We start from the raw sequence: 17968 nt of genomic DNA, 5'->3' as shown, positions 1-17968 counted from the left end.
GTATCTGCTACTTCTGAGATAATTCCAACCTTGGGAGCCAACACTTTGTTGTCTCACACTGAAAACCTGCAACCATGGAACTGGAGATTACGACAGGTACAACTAATGATTTGTCTTCAGCTGAACAGGAAAACTACTGCAACATCCAGCTTTAAATATTTTTAAATCATTTTGTTATAAGTTACTCTTACAATTTAATTCGGGGTTTACTATTTGTTATTAGTTTTTACTTCCTTGTGATATCATCAATACTGAGGATATGAAGTACAAGAGCTCCTTTCCAAAGCTGCAGCATTTCAGTCTTCTTCAGAATACAAACAGTGGCATTTAGAGTTTAAAAAAATACACAGAGCAGCAAAGTTCATTAAAAAGGCTCATTTTTTTATTATTTACAACTCTGATATGTTCCTGTCTGGAATCTTTTAACACATCACTTGTTCCACTTTAAACAGGTTAACATGTAACAACCCGACAATCAACACAAAATGGGCTTCTGGGCAGACGTTGTCACCATGTAATGCTTGTTTAACACAAAAGTGTCAGGAATTGCTCTGCAATGGTGCTGTGGCTGAGGCACTGTGCTGAACTTAGAGATCACACCATTGGACCAGGCCATCTGGAGAGGTCCGGTGGATCATAATCACATCCTGCGCGAAAGGGGCTCACAAAAATGTAAAAAGTTACTCTACGTAATCTCAGGAATCTCCACAGTGCATCAGGTTCCACACATCCCTTTCTCTCCTGTAGGGAACTTTCAGAAAAACTAAAAACTCATTTTGGTACACAAGCACAACTAACCCAAATCAACAGCGATCAGCTCTTCCAGGAACTGCTTGTTTCCTTTAATCAAATCAACTAATTGGGCACTATTCACTGCACTCTCCACCATTCAGGATCAAGACGAGTTATTTCACAGTCACAGACGTCCGAGAACTTGTGTCAAATTTTCAGAATCTTTAAATGCAGAAGAGTCTGAAAGTTATGAACCACAGTGCAGAACCTTGCATTAAAATTGCCAACAACTGCACATTGCTGGCCTCTACAGCTACAGCATGTTAAATTATGGTCACATTAACTGCAATTATGCCTATCGCTACCACCAAGCAATGACATCACCTGCAGTTCAGGTAACACAATTATTCAGCCGTTTAATGATGACACAGAACCAACAACCATGCTCAGAAAATAATGTGCATGACAGTGGACGAGAAACAAAGCAGATGCGCAGGACTTTTACAGGCACTGTATTGCTTCTTTAACACAACTGGGGTGCAGTGAAATACGCATTGATTCTGGATTATCTGCTTTTACCAGGAGAACAAAGCTCAAGCTGACTGGTGACAGCAGCCCGTCTGGGTTTTGTTGTGAAATTACTGAGCTCACGAATGGCCAGTGCTTTTCTTATCCAATATGTTGACTAAGTCTCTTCACAACCTTGCCTGCGGAGGACCTGGAGAAAGGTTTACCCGCTCCACTTATCTAATCACTGCAATTAGATAATTACATCCTCCGCTGGAATGAAGAATGGAAGGCTCCATGGCCACTCCATGTGACAGAGCCGATGCGTGGGAAACTGGGAATCATTCCTTTTCCAGGCAGCATCACAGAGACTCGCCTAAGAAGGGCAGGAGGGAGAGCAGAGGAAGGGAGAGGAACTACATGCTTAGTGCTGGGGGGATTGGATTCGGACTACGAGCTCAACAATATTTCTAAAACTGACAAAAAATAAAACATATCAAGCCTTTTTTTTTTTCTAATCAATGCAGCTACAGCAAATATCCCATACAAATCCATCCAAGGCACTTTCCTTGGGCACAGAAAATAAAAGTAGGAAACTCTTTCTCCAAACTGCAAACTCAAGTGCGGGGCTCAAAATGTGGTGAATAACCATCCCCTTTGCACAATGAAGGCTGTCATTTCCAAAGCTCTCCTTTAAAACGAGTGACGCCAATCTATGCAAATTGCCATGGGCACTTCTACAACATACAATATTATTAAGGAACACTTAAAGTTCAAGATATGATCAGTTGTTATTCTGGCTTGTTTAAATTCATACACTTTTTCAAATGAGGACAAAAAATCTTAATCTGACATATCTGAAGACATCACTGTGTATTGGGTCACACAATGGCTGTTTGGCATCATGCCTGTGGCAACTGCCAAAATTTACAGTAAACCTGATGAGCAACTGAATGTATTTATGGAAATATATTGGTGCAGCTACTGTGTGTGAATTATGTATTCTTCAGAAGATTTTATTCTTCATAAGCTTTTTTGCTCATACATATTGTTAGGCAGTAAAGCAATGTAATAAATTATAGTACTGGACTTTATTTAGCCTATCCTATTGTATGTTTTTTATTAAACACTATGAAGAGAAAGACAAAGATGTAATTTAATTCAGACTGTTGTTACATGGTTTGTTAAAGGCAACCCCAATTAAACCTCAAGCTGAAAAAAGTCCTCACTAAAAATGCAACTTGTCTTCACTGAAAAATGCCATTTGCTCTCAGTAACAAAATATTTTAAGGCAGGGGTCTACAACACTCGATAGCCTGGGATAGACCCAGTCCAGTTATTCTTACAGTTCATCCTGAATCACCTGTTATTTGAAAGTTAGAAGCACTTGTTTAAGTAACTGATCAATTACGCAGGTAATGGTTTAATGAAGATAACACTTAGCTATGAAAATAGAAGGATATTCTTAGTTTTTATTAATGTCTTTTATAAACTTTAGAAGACATTGATGTCTTATTGTCTTCTAAAAGCTAATTAATTATAGAATTTCTGAACAGGATACAGTTCCTCAGACCTCAGAACAAACTGTAAACACCTGATGGCAAACACATATCTGTCACATGGGTTGTCACGTACTGGAACCATTCTGCTTCAGGTCTTTGATACCTGTCAAACTATAGGACTGAATTCACGAGCATGGAAATCAAAAAGTTTATGAGCTTGTTGGACATAAATATTGGACTGGAATAATACGGAAGATCTAGTATTTGGAAGAAATCCTTATAAATTACACACCTAAAACCAGCCAGTCAAGAACTCCATTGCTTGATGGCAGGTGACTCTAATCTATGCCTAAACAAAACCCAGATACTGCAGTTACGAAGTTCAGTCATATGTGCAGAATGCAGGTAAACCCAGCAATCTGCAACCACAAGCACAAGGCAGGACTAGGATAGCAGCTTGGGGCTTTAAAGCCTCCTGTGCTGGGCAACCTCTGCCTGACATGCTTTGGGCCAGCAGAGACATGCAGCACAAGAAGGGAAATGGAGGACAAACCAATCCCCAGCGCTGCGACTCACTGTTGTGCGTTTCTAAAGTCTGAGAAAATGACAGAAGCCCCAGTCTTCTTGGACTGTATGTGTCAGCCATGTGGGTATACCAGCAGCACAGAACACTGGTGTGATACCAGCAAGACGGCACTGCTCACACACAAGTCAAGATGGCCAAAACACAAACAGAGGTTCGTTTTCAGCCCCTGGCCTTTTCCTTTACACCAGCTACCGGCTTGAGCTGCAGGGCTGTGAAAGCAGTGCTGTGAAGGCAGTGCATTCAGACCGTGGCTGCCACTGTTGGCAGGAAGCAGGTTCGGGTTTGTCAGGGACTCCTGGCCGATGGAAATGTCTGTCAAGTTGGGGTCCCCGTGGGTCTGTGTGGTTTGTGTGCGACACAGAGAGAGGGAGACGGGATAAATGACAGAATAAGAGTGAAAGACAGAGACAGAATGAGAATGGAAGAGAGCGAAATGTTAAGAGAGCAAAGGAGTGAAAGGCAGATTGATTGAGACACCATGAGAGGCGTGGAGCCAGAAGTGACACAAGAGTGAGACCGACAGGGTGAAAGACATGGAGGCGTGGAGATGGAGAAAGAAACGCTCTTTTGCTTTGGAAGTTTTTGCCCTGAACTTGTTACACAGTTAATGGGGAGAGCACACAGAAAAGAACTCAACGGGAGTTTTGGCGTTGGCGTGAGTGTCCAGCACTGCTTCTCCTCTGAAGGAATGCCCTGCACACAGATCTCCACACAGGAAGTGCTATTGGCTCTGCTTCTTGGAAAGGTACCTGTAAGCCAACAAAGCAAAAAAAAAAAAAACACATAAGCAATGATCCCAGTAGGGAAATCGCTTCTTGACTTTTAATGTAAGTCACAGAAAGCACATCATTTTATTGCACAGAATCTTAGAGTAACATAAACAGTTCCGGACACAATTACTGTTGTGGTATTGTCATGCTTCAATTTGCGTGCTTTAGGACCTTAACTAACAATTGCTAGACCGATTGAGTGTTAAATTTAGCAAATGTATAGGTGACAAACACAATTTAACAGATAAATAATGGTAATTCTTGTAGGATATTAAATTAATGAGCAACCTGCCTTCAGACATACTGTACAGCAGGGCAGAAACAGGTCATGTGCACATCTCAGGATTTCCAACTTTACATTCTGTTTTCAAAGACGTCCTGACTCGAAAAACATTCTGGTGAAGACCCGGGAGCTCCCTGGGTTACAGTATAGTATGGGAAGGAATTCACACATTTTTTTGTGATGTACAGATTTGAGTAATGCAGGATTATTTTGTGGCAATTCCACAAGCCAATGTCACCATACGGCTCTGATTTGAATGCAGTTCTGATTTGATGCAAGTAAAGCGATATTCTTAAAAAAGTCTGAAATTTGACCTGTCAACTCCTAATAATTCCTCAGGTTATACCCATGGGTAACACCACCCTTTTCTTCAGTTCTGCTTCAAAAAAAGCTTTTCTCATTTTCACACTTTGTAGATCTCGGAAATTGAGGAACATTCCAAAAATGAAATTTTACCCAGAATTAGATCACTAATTCCTAAATAACCTTTGTATGTAAATCTCAACTTTATGCTGTTTATGTGCCACCTCATTTTTTGCTAAAAAAATCACTTGGTGACTCACTAAGCCTCTGTTAACCAGGAAAAGCGCACTGTACAATTCTATAAGCTTTAAAATGCAATGAGTGAACGTCTAGATGAGTGTAAAGTTTGGTGACTGTATAATCCTCATTTCAAATGTTATAAGCTTTTGAAATAAGTCCGTGTATTTTTTTTTCAGGCTGTGAAAAAGCAAGGAATCCATCTCAGACACCAACATTCTTATGTCAGCAGCTATTAGGATGTAGACTGCTCACAATTCAGATATTTCCATTAAAAACTGCTTTAACAAACGTAATCTCACTGAATGCCTGCAGATATTAGAGGTGTTGGCACCCTGCCTCACCCCCAGCAAGGCCACTGATGTACTGTACCTGTGTAGATTTTACTCAAATAAATCAACCCACCTTTCCCAGTGCTTGTGATTAAGATCTGAAAAATCTTCCAGCTTAGCGATTTCCTTGAGGTACTGGGAGAGTTTGAAAAGTTCTCTGTCTTTATCCCGATTTAAATGTGCTTTCATGAATGGTCTAACCTGTGGTAAAAGGAAATAAAAGTTGTGTGTACAAGAAGCACAAACAGAATGAATTCTGCATGTTGCATTTCTAAAATAGCTGAAAGCAAAAAGTCACCAAGGATTAAGAGATGCATGCAGTTAATGTGTAGAACATGTAGAACTGTGCATAAAACTGACTTAACAGACTAGCAGGAACTGTGGCTGATGTGAATTTGTCAGAGCTAGTTTGACTTCTCCTAAGGTTTGGAATTGCCAATTATTTTAAGGCTCGGCTCCCTGGCAGCAACATCTCCCTGGCCCCTTCTGACAAGGAAACTTACAACTCCAGACGCCCAGGGGCAACCCCCTTGATGACCAGACAAGCTGTGAGCGTCTGACAGATGAGCCAGGGGTCTCTCGCCGACATCGCTGAGGGTCTGCACGTCTAGGGCAGGTCACAGGAGGAGGAGGCGCTGTCTGCCTAGAGCAGCCCAACCCTACCCTGATGATCAGCTCGCTGTCTTGCCTCCACCTGGGTGATCACGGTTATAACCGGCTAGTGAGACGAGCCACGTTTCAGGACAGAGCTCAGCCTGTGTGCAAACCACCAAGGTGAATATTTCCTCTGAATCTCAGGCTGCTGTGCTCTTTTGAGTCCTCTAACTATAAACGTGGGACCTGCAAATTAAATGTATTCCTTCTCAATGACAGTGCTACAGCATTACAGCCACACTATCATATACCCAGGAAGCACAAGGACAAGTTCCAGGACCGATTGCATTGTTTTTTCTTTGCACACAAACTGTAACTGCTACCCTAACAACATAATTGCGCTTCACAGAAACTACCCAGACAGATAAAAGGGTTTTTTTCATGAGAGCCTCACAAAGACAGTGCAGTCCTTGTGTGAAATGATTAAGAGGGTAGTTAACATAATGACTCTGCCACTATCAGCTTGAATCCTTTTAATAAGGTGCAATTACCTTCAGCCCGTTCTGGGGATTCATCAGAAAGTTCCTGCCGATGTCATCAAACATAATAGTGTTTTTCTTATTGTAGAACTCGGAATACTTCCCCCAGATCACACCCAGAGGTTTCACCTGGGAACGAGTACAGTAATAACTTTCATTAACACTTTTATTATTAACCATCATTTGGCAGATTTCTATTCCAAGGCAATATGCAGTATTATAGGATAACGATAGTACATACTGTAATCACAGTTAATATTTGGGCAAAAGCCTAAAACTTGCAATTACAGCTACTAAAGGTGGCAAGGACAGCTCATGGGGTGATTCTCTGAAACAGGAGCTTCTTTGTGAAGCAGAAATGAAAATATGACAGGAAGGGAAAGAAAAGGTGACCTCTTCCTGGGTATAAACTGAAGAAACAATATAAAAACCAAAAAGATTAAATAATGTGGAGCACAGAAACCTATTGCAACAACCTTAAAGATTGGAAGCAGTTCATATAGCTTTAGAAATGAATTACACAACTTGAAAAACATGAGGATTTCTTTTTAACAAAACTTCTTTATGACCATAAGTTCTCTTAATGCATTTTCAGTGTCACAGTAGGCAGACTAGTCTAACTGTTTTTTCAAGAGCTTATTTCTTTTAGTCATTTTTTTGGGTGGCTAGGAGAAGTCCAGGCCAACAGTGACAGGCAAGCAGGCCACAGCAGAAACATGAAGTGAAAAACTGTGCTAGTGGGGTGCACCGTAATGCAGTAAAGCCGACTTGGGGTGCGCTCACCTCCACCACGCCTCTCTTCGGGATGTGCACAGTGATCATGGCCGCGCTGTCCAGCATGAAGGTTATCTTGTAGTTGGGGTTGTTGGTCACCCCCAGCACCTGCAACACAAAGAGCACAGTCTAGCCAAAGTGTCCTTACTACAGCTTTCTGTGTGCTGGATTTTATCCCAGCTGGGCCCTTAATGACCAGTGCTGACTAGTAATAATAATAATGAATAATTCCTGACATTTACATAGTGCTTTTCTGGACACTCTGCTCAAAGCGCTTTACAGGTAATGGGGACTCCCCTCCACCACCACTAATGTGCAGCCCCACCTGGATGACATGACGGCAGCCATAGTGACTGGTGTCTGGGACTGGCCTACTTACGGTTTTAGACATTTTATCTAGGCTGAGGCCTTAGTTTCAAAAAGAAAAAAAAAGCATTTTATTTCTAACAACAATTTCAGCCTACAGAACTTCAGGCAGCCTCTCATCAACTTACTAATGAAACATGAGCTCAATTATTTCTGACTACAATGGTCTCAATGTGTGACCAGTTTACCATACAGACAGGTGGGAAGGATAGTGGATCAGAGACCGACTCTGTTTTTTCTCCTGCGGCTGTCCATTTGGGGATTTTTCAGATAACACGCCTGATTGAGGGTAGTCCTAAAATGTATTAAATTATTACAGGAATGATACCGATCCTGTTCAACTTGTAAAAATCTGAAAGCAGAGGACACGGAAACAGCAGTAATGGATCACGTACGTAGAACATGGTACATTTTCAGAAAGCTTCTGATAAAGAGCCTCGTGAAAGAGGAACTCTCAGATTGTAGGCATTCACAGTAATGCATGCTTCTGGGTTTAGAATTAGTTAATGGATCACAGAACAGAAAGGATGCTCAGGTTGATGTAATTGGTGGAGTACCCCAGGGATCTCAATTTGGACTACGCAATATTTAAGGCTGTGTAAAAACACCTCGAAAATGACATTAAACGCACACAAGTGCAGAGTGTAACATAAAGGCTGCAAAAACTAATTATAAGTATAAGATGGGAAACAGTATGAAAAGCTGTTGAGAAACGTATTTAAATAGATCCATCACTTTCTAAAACAATATGGGAAAGCAATAGAACACACAAAATATTAGGTTCTATAGTCAAAAGTGTATAATTTAAGTCAAGATGTTGTGTTAAAATTGTACAGTGCACTAGAAAGACCTCATTCTGAATACTGTGCATATTTTTGTTCTCTGCATTACTAAAATATATTACTGCTCTGGATATAGTCTTAAAAGAATGCACTTTTCATGCAGGATTGAAGAATTGAATATTTACAGAAAGACTATATGGAGACAAGCATATACTTATATACTATACTATAAAGAACTTAAATTTTTCTTGTATTCTTAAGTAACCTTCAGGTCTCATGACATCCAAAAGACACATACATTCTAATGCTGTTGGAGAAAATAATGTCTAATTTTTTAACTACGCTTCCCTAGAGATTTTAAGTGCAGTCAAGATTTTAGTCTGGCAAATCCAATTTTTCGACCAGCAAACAACATCGCCCTCTGCAGGAAAAATTGCAGAGGTTCTAATGCTTCAATCAAATACAGTAATTGAGGCAGTAAAATAATAATAATAATAATAATAATAATAATAATTGCTTACACTTATATAGCGCTTTTCTGGACACTCCACTCAAAGCACTTTACAGGTAATGGGGACTCCCCTCCACCACCACCAATGTGCAGCCCCACCTGGATGATGCGATGGCAGCCATAGTGCGCCTGAACACTCACCACACATCAGCTATCAGTGGGGAGGAGAGCAGAGTAATGTAGCCAATTCATAGATGGGGATTATTAGGAGGCCATGATTGGTAAGGGCCAATAGGAAATTTTGGCCAGGGTAACACCATTACTCTTTTCGAGAAACGCCCTGGGATTTTTAATGACCACAGAGAGTCAGGACCTTGGTTTTATGTTTCATCTGAAGGACAGCGCCTGTTTACAGTATAGTGTCCCCGTCACTATACTGGGGCATTAGGACCCAAATGGACCGCAGGGTGAGCGCCCCCTGCTGGCCCCATTAACACCTCTTCCAGCAGCAGCCTTAGTTTTTCCCAGGAGGTCTCCCATCCAGGTACTGACCAGGCTTAGCTTAGCTTCAGTGGGTTGCCAGTTGTGAGTTGCAGGGTGATATGGCTGCTGGCATAACTGTATACTGTACCTTGATTGTACACTTTAGGTTGTTTTTACACATGGCTTACAAATTTCCAAAATGAAAAAACTAATTACAAAAAAGGTGTAGGATTTTACAAATCACATTACTGTTCCGATAACCAATAAGCTTTAAAGCAAACAAAAACACTAAAATGTAAACTTGACACTACTAAAATGTGCAAGACATTTGGAGCAATAATAATAATCAAACCTACCTTCATCTTAGCTTCAATCCACTTCATGCTAGTAGCAGCTATACAGACATGTTCAGAAGAAATATTTTTCTGTTAATTTACATTGTACAGACCCTTTAAAAATTCATAATTCAAAATTCATAAGAAGTACTTTTATCATTTCATTCACAAATAATTTCTCTGCATTATCAGGCAAACAGCAAGTATAATAACTAGCCAGTAGATTTGGCTTTTCAAATCAGTCAAAATGAATCCTCAATATCCCCCTTTTGGGAAAGACAAAAATTTGTTTTTCTATTACAAGTGACTGAATATTTATTTTACCAGCTCTAATCTACTGCACCATTATTTTCACTTATTATGGCAACTGGAACACAATACCTACCCCCCTTTTCACCTGAACATTGTAAGCATACCTCTAGTATATATTTTCATGGGATTCAGCACACTGTTCATAGAAACACTAAGGCTTCTAAGCATGCTGCCGACACAAATCCAAAGACATCGCAGGCTTGGAAATGTGGCACGTAGATGATGCAGCTCGGTTGTAACTTTCTTGACTTACACCAGATGACAATGTCGTAATCTTCGTACGCAGAGGTGAGAAACTCGTGCAGAAACGGCCTCATCAGCTCCTGCCCGGAATCTGCACACTGTGCGCAGGACTTGTGATCTAGAGGTTATTTGAAAAAAGTGGGGAAAAGAAAATCAGAGACTCTGGAGGAAAGCAAGTTCTCAGCACATGAGGCCATGTAAGAACCATTTCCTCTCAAAAGCATGAATCTTTTTATCTTAAATATCTTTATATTTGTGGTGGGGAATCCAAACAGCTCTTGGGAAAATTGGGCTCACCAAGGAATTCTGATTAATTAATTTTAGTTATAATTTATAATTGATATAATTTTAGTTATAAGTGCTTTTTAATTAAAAAAAAGTCAAGCCATCTTACAATAGCACAGGGAGTAAAGAAGGAAACAGAAAGAAAAAACAAGCCCAATAACCCTCACTTGACATTCTAGTGGGTTTTGGGAGTGAGCTCTACAGGCAGGGTGCTGTGTGTGAAGACTTGATCTCCTGTGTGTGCAGCCTGGGTCTTTAACAGAGTAAGAGGGTCTGAATCAGTAGATCTCAGATTCGCATCTTAATGTTTTCTCATGCAAAAAGCCCTTCAGAAAACCTGAAGAACTCACTCTACATTTCACAGGGAGATGGAGTAATATACATAGGCTTTGAATCAGATGCTAGTTTTGATCGATGAAACACCATAATGATTTCTTGCATCTACTGTACATGGTGCTTTTCCTCCCAAAGTATCCCAATGTGCTGGAGGTTATCTAGTTCATCCACCACTGCAGTGCTACTCCACCTGAGAGATGCCATTGTGAACCAGTAACCCCACTACACACAGATCAGGGGAGGAGAGAGAAACTGTACAAGACCAGAGTGGGGTTCAGTCCTCCTGCAGCCCCACGACACACAGATCAGGGGAGGAGAGAGAAACTGTACAAGACCAGAGTGGGGTTCAGTCCTCCTGCAGCCCCACGACACACAGATCAGGGGAGGAGAGAGAAACTGAACAACACCAGAGTGGGGTTCAGTTCTTTTCAGTTCAGCATTATCTTTGCCATAATGAGATGTGTTAATGTTTTAAGGATGCTTGCAGGGTTGCAATTTCTGGTTAATTCTGGAGCCAGGAGAGTGCCAGGAGAGTGTTGAAGCCCTTGTGGCTACAGGAAGGCCACACATGACACATTTTCAGTTGCACTCCCCTGCTTTGATCATCGACGAGGAGTGGGGACTTTGAGAACTGCCTCTCTCTGTTCTGTGTGATCCTCTGAGTATCTGTGGGAAAAAAACTCTGATTTCCTATATTGTGGAAGCCTCAGGCTACAAATGATCTCTCCTATTTTGATGACGCATTCACTTGTGGGCACCTGTGTTTCAGAGAGGGAGATTCAGTCCTGGGCAAGATCCATTTTCATTATGATGCAGGTATTTTTGTTTCTTGTGTATTTAGATTACAGGGGTGGATTTTCTACAGTAATTAAGAGTCTGGAACCCACTAATTGTGCATATGTGTCAGAGTCTAACTGTTGTGTAGTTGTGCTATTTTTAATATTTGTCTGAGATCAGAGGCCTGATTATTACTCCATCATCAGAGCTGCTTCAGAGAACATTTTCTAACACTTTATGTATAGAAAGGAGCTTACCGAAAAGAGTGTAATCCACATCTAGAACAAGCAGTCTCTTTCCTTCTCTTGGAGGGTTAAGAATTTCTACTTTGTAGTCTTTAACTCGCCGGGCTATTTTTGCCAAGTTTTCTTCTCTACAAAAAACACAAAAGACAATACATTAAAGCACAAACCCAGAATACAAAACACATAATTAAGACACAAGATGCAACCGGGGCATGTTATGGGCCTCATTCGCTAAGAAGGCATTACATTTCCATTATCATGGCATGGGGCAACTCAGAACATATAGGTATGAGAGCATTACGTCCCCCGAAAATAGGACTAAATTGACTGCAAATAGGATTGATCTCACTTAATCACTCGAGAATTCTGCAGACTGGGAGCCAGACAGATCTAACAGCTGTCAGCACCAACACCAACCTGTTCTCCACTTCTATAACCTCCTCTTCAAAGTCAAAGTCGTTAATGACGTCGTCGTTTTCCGGCGGCGGACCCAGGACATCTTCCTTCACCATACAGAACATGAAGCAGAGCACAGGAGTCAGCAGGCGTTGCTTACAGTAGAATGGTACCACAAGGTTTTTGCGGCCAGGATACTGGATTCTGAGTGGCTACTATACCATAGTTTTTCAAACAGCAAGCCCAGAAACCCCAACCTGAAGGCCAGAAGAGCCCACTCATGATGGAGCTGAAGGTTTACGACTGGTAGCCAGTAAGATGTTCGGAGTGTTTCTCCGTTAAAAGGAACTTCCTGTGTTAGACAGTCAGGGAAAATGTTTTGGGACCTATTCTGCAAAATTGCAAGTGTCAAGCCACGCAGGAAGAGCTACCAAGGGTCAACAACAGAGCAGTACACAAGCAAAATGACAATGCACCTCTGCATTAATTTCACGGCTGTTCAGAAAGAGATTTTAATCAACAGAGGTGCAAAGTGAAACACTAAAACGTGACTCACCAGGCTCTCTTCCCGGCTCCCCATCATCATGATTTTGGTGTTCGGCTTGAGCTTCAGCGTGCCCAACTTGATGTCATCTTCTGCAGCCTTCCCTGCACGCGAGGCGAGAGGGCGAACCAACAAGAGTGCCTTCAAAAACCTCATTTCAGACACGGCCTTTTAATTAACAGACTGGCTCGCAGGCCACAGAATAGAAAAACAATGCAGAATTCTTCCGGAGAGGTCAGCAGGTACACTACCACACGATCAGCGAAACAGACACAAGAAATCATTCACATATTGTCTGCAAGCCAAAACTCTGCTTTTAACTCGTCAATGTGTATTATTACTGCTTTAAACAGAAACCAAAAGACAGTCGTTTTAATTGCAATTACAAATGCATTCATTTCATTTTTGAGTACCGCGGTATCACAGTAGATCATTGATTATTCAGTGACCAACGATCCAGATACCAACGTTTTCTGGCAGTCCTAGGCTGATTTCGCAAAAGTATATCATGTAGTATTTACAAAAAAAATCTGTTCTCATTCAACAGGTGCTGTACTAAGTGTAATGTACTTTGCATTCACCAAGCTGAAGTAATATGTATAATGGTTTAACATTGCAGTACTATACTTTAAACGTGTGTAGTGTATTTATTATTAAGTTCTACCTGATTTTAATTGATAACTATTTTAAATAGTAAACAAAATCAAAACATATACAACAATACCCCCAAAACACAAGTTTAAATATCATCAGTTAAAATATTGAATCTAAAAGAATATGCAAAAAAGCTACTTAATAATTGAGGTGTTCATCTGCTGTTTATGAAAATCCTCCTAAACATGGATTTTTTTTTATATATACTGTACTTTAGGTCCTAGTGATCAAAAAATGTTTATTTTAAAATTGTACAACTCAGTACACCTCCATGTCTACATACCTACTTATCCAGATACTTGTATATGTGTATACACACAAATACTGTATACGTTTCTATATGGATATAAGGAAGATTTTTCGTGCAGTGGGTTTGCTATTCTAAATTACTAACTTCATAGCCCAAAAAGTTCTCAACAATAATTCAGGAACTGAAAAATGAGCTGGAAACGAGCTGGTCCTTCAGCAGCTCGAATATTTTTTAAGCCCTATCAAAGCACAGTACTGCATTTACCCACTCATGCGTGGGCTTCTCTGCCTGTCCTTCTGTAGCTGATACTTGTTGGCTGTCCATTATGGGTTTGTATTGGCTTACCTTTCACTTTGAGCCCCAGCAGTTTCTGTCTCTCCGGCAGAACACCTGTGAGTGATTTGATGGACTGTTTCAGGTCAAACACTGTATCTTCTTCACACAGGGTGGTGATGGAGTACTCCTGCCCGCCCCATTTTATGATGACAGACACAGACATCCTGGAACAAAGGGCTTGGTCTCTGGGAAAATACAATGGGACAAAGTGATCGTTCTGGGAACGAATCAGAACTCCGGGGACCGTATTAGTATTTGCACTCAGCTTGAACACACATGGCATAATGTACACACAATACAAAAAGTCTAAATGTATGAGTGTAATAGAAAGGCTTTTAATCTGAAACAACAGAATTTTAGTTTAAAGGGCATTTTGTCTTGGAATAATAAGATTTGTATTATTCTGAGAACAGAATAACATAAGACTGGCTACAACTGAGAGTAGGCCATTGATGGTTAGTAACTACTTGATTAAAGAAGCTGATTCATTTGGTTCAGCTATATGGCTGGGCCGCTTGTTCCACACACCCACTACACTTTGTGTAAAGATGTGACTCCTGTTCTCAGTTTTTAATGCACTTCGCTACAGTTTCAATTTGTGCCTTCTGATCCTGGAGAAATCCGGTGGGCTGCCTTTGTCAATGATCTCTGACGATTTTAAATATTTAGAGAGCTCAAAAGTCTTCTGTGCTCGACCTAAAAAACATCTGTACTGTCAACCAGTTTAAGATGTTCCTTTGAGCTCAGAAATGTATCTGATCGGTCTTCTCTGGATTCATCCCGGAGCAGAAATATCTTCATAAAACTGAGAACCGGTGGTGCTTCCTTACACAAATGCAGGCAGGAGTCTGTAACAGGCAGCCAGCAATGCTGTTGAAGCTGATACACTGGCTTCCTTGAAGAAACAATATTAAAAATATTAGACGCTCTGATGAGTAAGCTAGTGAAAAAAGCCCATAAGGTAGTTGGGATGAATACTCTCTCCTTATCATCTGTAACCATTCTTGTCAAAAACTATGGCTATGATAAGACTATATTCAGTAAACTCTCTACAACGGCATGCCCGATGAACTAATCTATCTTGCACACAACTCACTCTGAAACTGAAAAGCAGGCCAGCTCCTGCAAATCGAGGTCTATCAACGCACTTCGAATGAACAAAGCAGGGAACCTGTGCATTTCTGTGGTAATACCCTAAGCCCTTGTCCTGGCCCCAACTCAGTCAGTCTGACAGACCATCTGTTTCTAAAGATATACATGTATGGGTACATCTATGGCTAAAGAATTTAGCACACGATCTATTCAGTTTAGAAAACTCTGCTCCTTGAGGACTTCAGTCTGGCAGGCCTTGAAGGTCACCAAAATAATTCCTAAAGTCTTGCAACAGTTTCTCTCTGTTTACTCAGTAGATTTAATAAATTCGTAAGTTAGACATCAGTTTGGATCACGCTTGCTTGTACTTTTGGCTAACGAGCGCACTGCTTGTTTAAATGATGGATATTATGGTTATTCGTTACCTTAAGAAGCAAACAACTAATTAGATTGCAATCTCCAGACCTATACGTTATCTGTAATGTACAGGTCTAATCGCATTTACAACACAACTCGCTTTTGATTGTTCTACTTTAATGCAAACACCAACATCTCAGTCTCAGTGCACAATTACAACCGTTTTGGTGTACAGTGAACGCAAATTATAAAATAATGTTAGAATTTTCCTGGTACATATGTTTGTTTAGTTTAAATTAAATAAACTTTACAGTTGCAGTCATTACAGTCCACATTCTTTTTCTCCTATGTGAACCGTTATCGGTTCGATTCGGTGTGAAGTTCAGTTTCAACGCAGGTACAGCTCACAAACATTAGCCTTACTGAGGATGAAGCCGGCGGAAACCGGGATGTTTGAATACAGAGATCATTGTTATGGTTCATTTAAATCAGTCATACACTGAACACAAGGGCCTCGTTCGCTGTACATTAAAAACGCAATTCAAACCTGTACACATCCATACCTATCAATTGCAAAAAATCAGCGATTTTCACCAAGCCACCTCCCGGTTATCTGGTGATGGGTGACAATTATGCGACTCGTAATTTATGGATTATTTCAGTTTTATTCCCCTCAGCGTTAATTACTCAGCAGTTTCTTCCGGTCTCCCAGTGATGCTCCAGTGTGTGTTACCAAGCGCCCTTCGCCTTCAACTTCCTGTGCACGTACCGATGAACGTCGCTAGAGGGAGCAGCTGTCGGAGAACCCGGAGGCTACAGCTGCAACTAATATAAGCATTTAATAATATTCCTCCCTGCCAGTTGTGCTGTAGACCAGTTTAATAACCTTAAAATCAAATATAGAGTATCGTAAAATAAAGCTCCTGAGGTCATACAAACCTCAGGTTTAAATCAACAATTTTCAGGGCTTGCTGCATTGTTAAAAAGATGTGTATTGCAACATTATTTCATTTTCATTTTTGAGCGATGTCTTTGTCCTATTTTCCCATAACGTTGCTAGGCCTAGCTTTGCCCAGAACGCTAAATATACAATAGTCGGATACTTGCAACTGCGTTTTCAAATTGCGTTTTATGTCAATGTGTGTGCTTTTCAATAATCAAAACTGAACATGGAAGTATAAATCGCTTAGGAGAAATGTGAAATATCAACGACTTCTGCACTGAGCCCTTAAGCCCACTGTATCAAGGCTGCACAGGCGTCGATTTGAATGTGAAACCCGTTTTGCAGACTTATTCCCCTCTCCTCTGTTGCCGTTCAGCACAGCTGCTCTTTGTGATGCAGAATCTCAAGAGGCAGAACCTGACGGCGCTGGGAGCCAGGGTCTTCATTTCTGTTGACCTTCGCTGTGTGCCGGCCCGTTTTGGTTTTGCTGCCCTGAGCACCCCTCCAACCAGACAGCAGAGGGCGACGGGGAATGGTAATTAATAATATTTGATATTCCAGTGGACTGTTGCGTGTGGGGTTCTGAGAGAGAAGCAACGGAACACCAGGGATGAAAAGGGAACTACTGTAAGTTAAGAATGAAAGAGGGAAATGGCCCCAATGAGCCAGGTATCAGGTTATTTTTTAATAACATCCTCATTATTCGTTCACATGAACAATGCTTCCCTTTTGAAAGGACACAAAAGATCTCAAGGAAAGGTCCACTTTCGCATCTCGAACTCTACAAGAAAAGGCTGCTGCTTCTTTTACTGTGCAGGCCTATGGACGTGCCCCCTAGCACAGCCGCCATGATTAATTATTCCCGTTCCTCACCTGAGAGTGGTCACTTTGCAGCCCACAGACGCCCTCTGAAATAACTAAGCGGAGAGACGGCGAGGCCTCGTTGATGCAGCACCCCAATCTTATCGCAATCCTATCGCTCCACAATCAGCTGGGCCTGACTGAAGACCAGGCCCTGCAGAGGTTGGTGGCAGGTTTGAGATTTTAATTTGGTACAAAAAAAAAAAGCCATTTTCCCGAACAACACCCATTAAGTCACACACAGAGTGCATTCCCTCTGTGCGGCTTTTTTAGGAAGATTTAATAGTCGGAGTACTATTCCGGTCACTTTCTATTATTATCATGAATGGGGGATTAGAAGTGATCACTGCATGTGCCTTAGAACCTGTTCAAGGACTTTTCCACACCTGCCACAATGGCTGTTTTCGACAAGGTCTGCAGATATTCCTGAGATGCCACGCAAAACGGACAGCTCTCTTCTCGGCAAACAGTAAATGTAGACAAACACAGATCAGGTCAGGTTCTACAGCCCATCGATGTCCCCTTCACAGAAGGGTTGTGAGTTCAAGCTGTTGCAAAGCTTTATTGTCAGTGGAGCACAGCTCCAGTCCCAGAGGGCCTCACTGTCTCCTGGTGTTCATTTCAGCTCTGCTCTTAATGGCCCCATTGAGCTCTTCAAGTAGTTAACTTGGAGCAATTCAACTGTTATCCAAGGTTTTCTGCTGCTGAGTTAAAGGGGCCATTATTGTATGAGCCGCTGCATTTGCACAAACAAATCTAGA

At 41.2% G+C, this 17968-nt stretch overlaps 1 protein-coding gene across 2 annotated transcripts; it reads right to left on the bottom strand.

Annotated features, from left to right (window-relative positions):
- Nucleotides 1-360: 360 nt before the first annotated feature.
- On the bottom strand, nucleotides 361-16155 carry ublcp1 (ubiquitin-like domain containing CTD phosphatase 1). Of its 2 annotated transcripts, XM_088604128.1 has the most exons (12): nucleotides 15967-16155; nucleotides 14785-14849; nucleotides 13964-14139; nucleotides 12727-12818; nucleotides 12192-12277; nucleotides 11787-11902; nucleotides 10142-10249; nucleotides 9598-9635; nucleotides 7169-7267; nucleotides 6398-6514; nucleotides 5326-5453; nucleotides 361-4076 (listed from the first exon to the last, which is right to left on the bottom strand). In XM_088604128.1, the coding sequence occupies exons 3-12, from the start codon at nucleotides 14115-14117 to the stop codon at nucleotides 4049-4051; spliced, it is 966 nt and encodes a 321-aa protein (XP_088460254.1). In that variant the 5' UTR covers nucleotides 14118-14139; nucleotides 14785-14849; nucleotides 15967-16155; the 3' UTR covers nucleotides 361-4048. The 2 variants fall into 2 exon arrangements, with proteins under 2 accessions (XP_088460254.1, XP_088460253.1); XM_088604127.1 differs by lacking the exon at nucleotides 14785-14849 and having other exon boundaries at nucleotides 15967-16154.
- Nucleotides 16156-17968: the final 1813 nt, after the last annotated feature.

Source organism: Lepisosteus platostomus, chromosome 13 (assembly GCF_059453375.1).
Source record: "Lepisosteus platostomus isolate fLepPlt1 chromosome 13, fLepPlt1.hap1, whole genome shotgun sequence".
Lineage (NCBI taxonomy): Eukaryota > Metazoa > Chordata > Actinopteri > Semionotiformes > Lepisosteidae > Lepisosteus > Lepisosteus platostomus.
This window is presented reverse-complemented; position numbering and strand designations above follow the sequence as displayed.

Coding starts and splice junctions, on each gene's coding strand:
- ublcp1 (XM_088604128.1), bottom strand. CDS start 14,117: ATGTCTGTGTCTGTCATCATAAAATGGGGCGGGCAGGAGTACTCCATC. Junction 9,636..10,141: donor TTACGACATTGTCATCTGGT/GTAAGTCAAGAA, acceptor ATGTCTGTATAG/CTGCTACTAGCATGAAGTGG. Junction 6,515..7,168: donor CGAAGAGAGGCGTGGTGGAG/GTGAGCGCACCC, acceptor ACTCGTTCCCAG/GTGAAACCTCTGGGTGTGAT.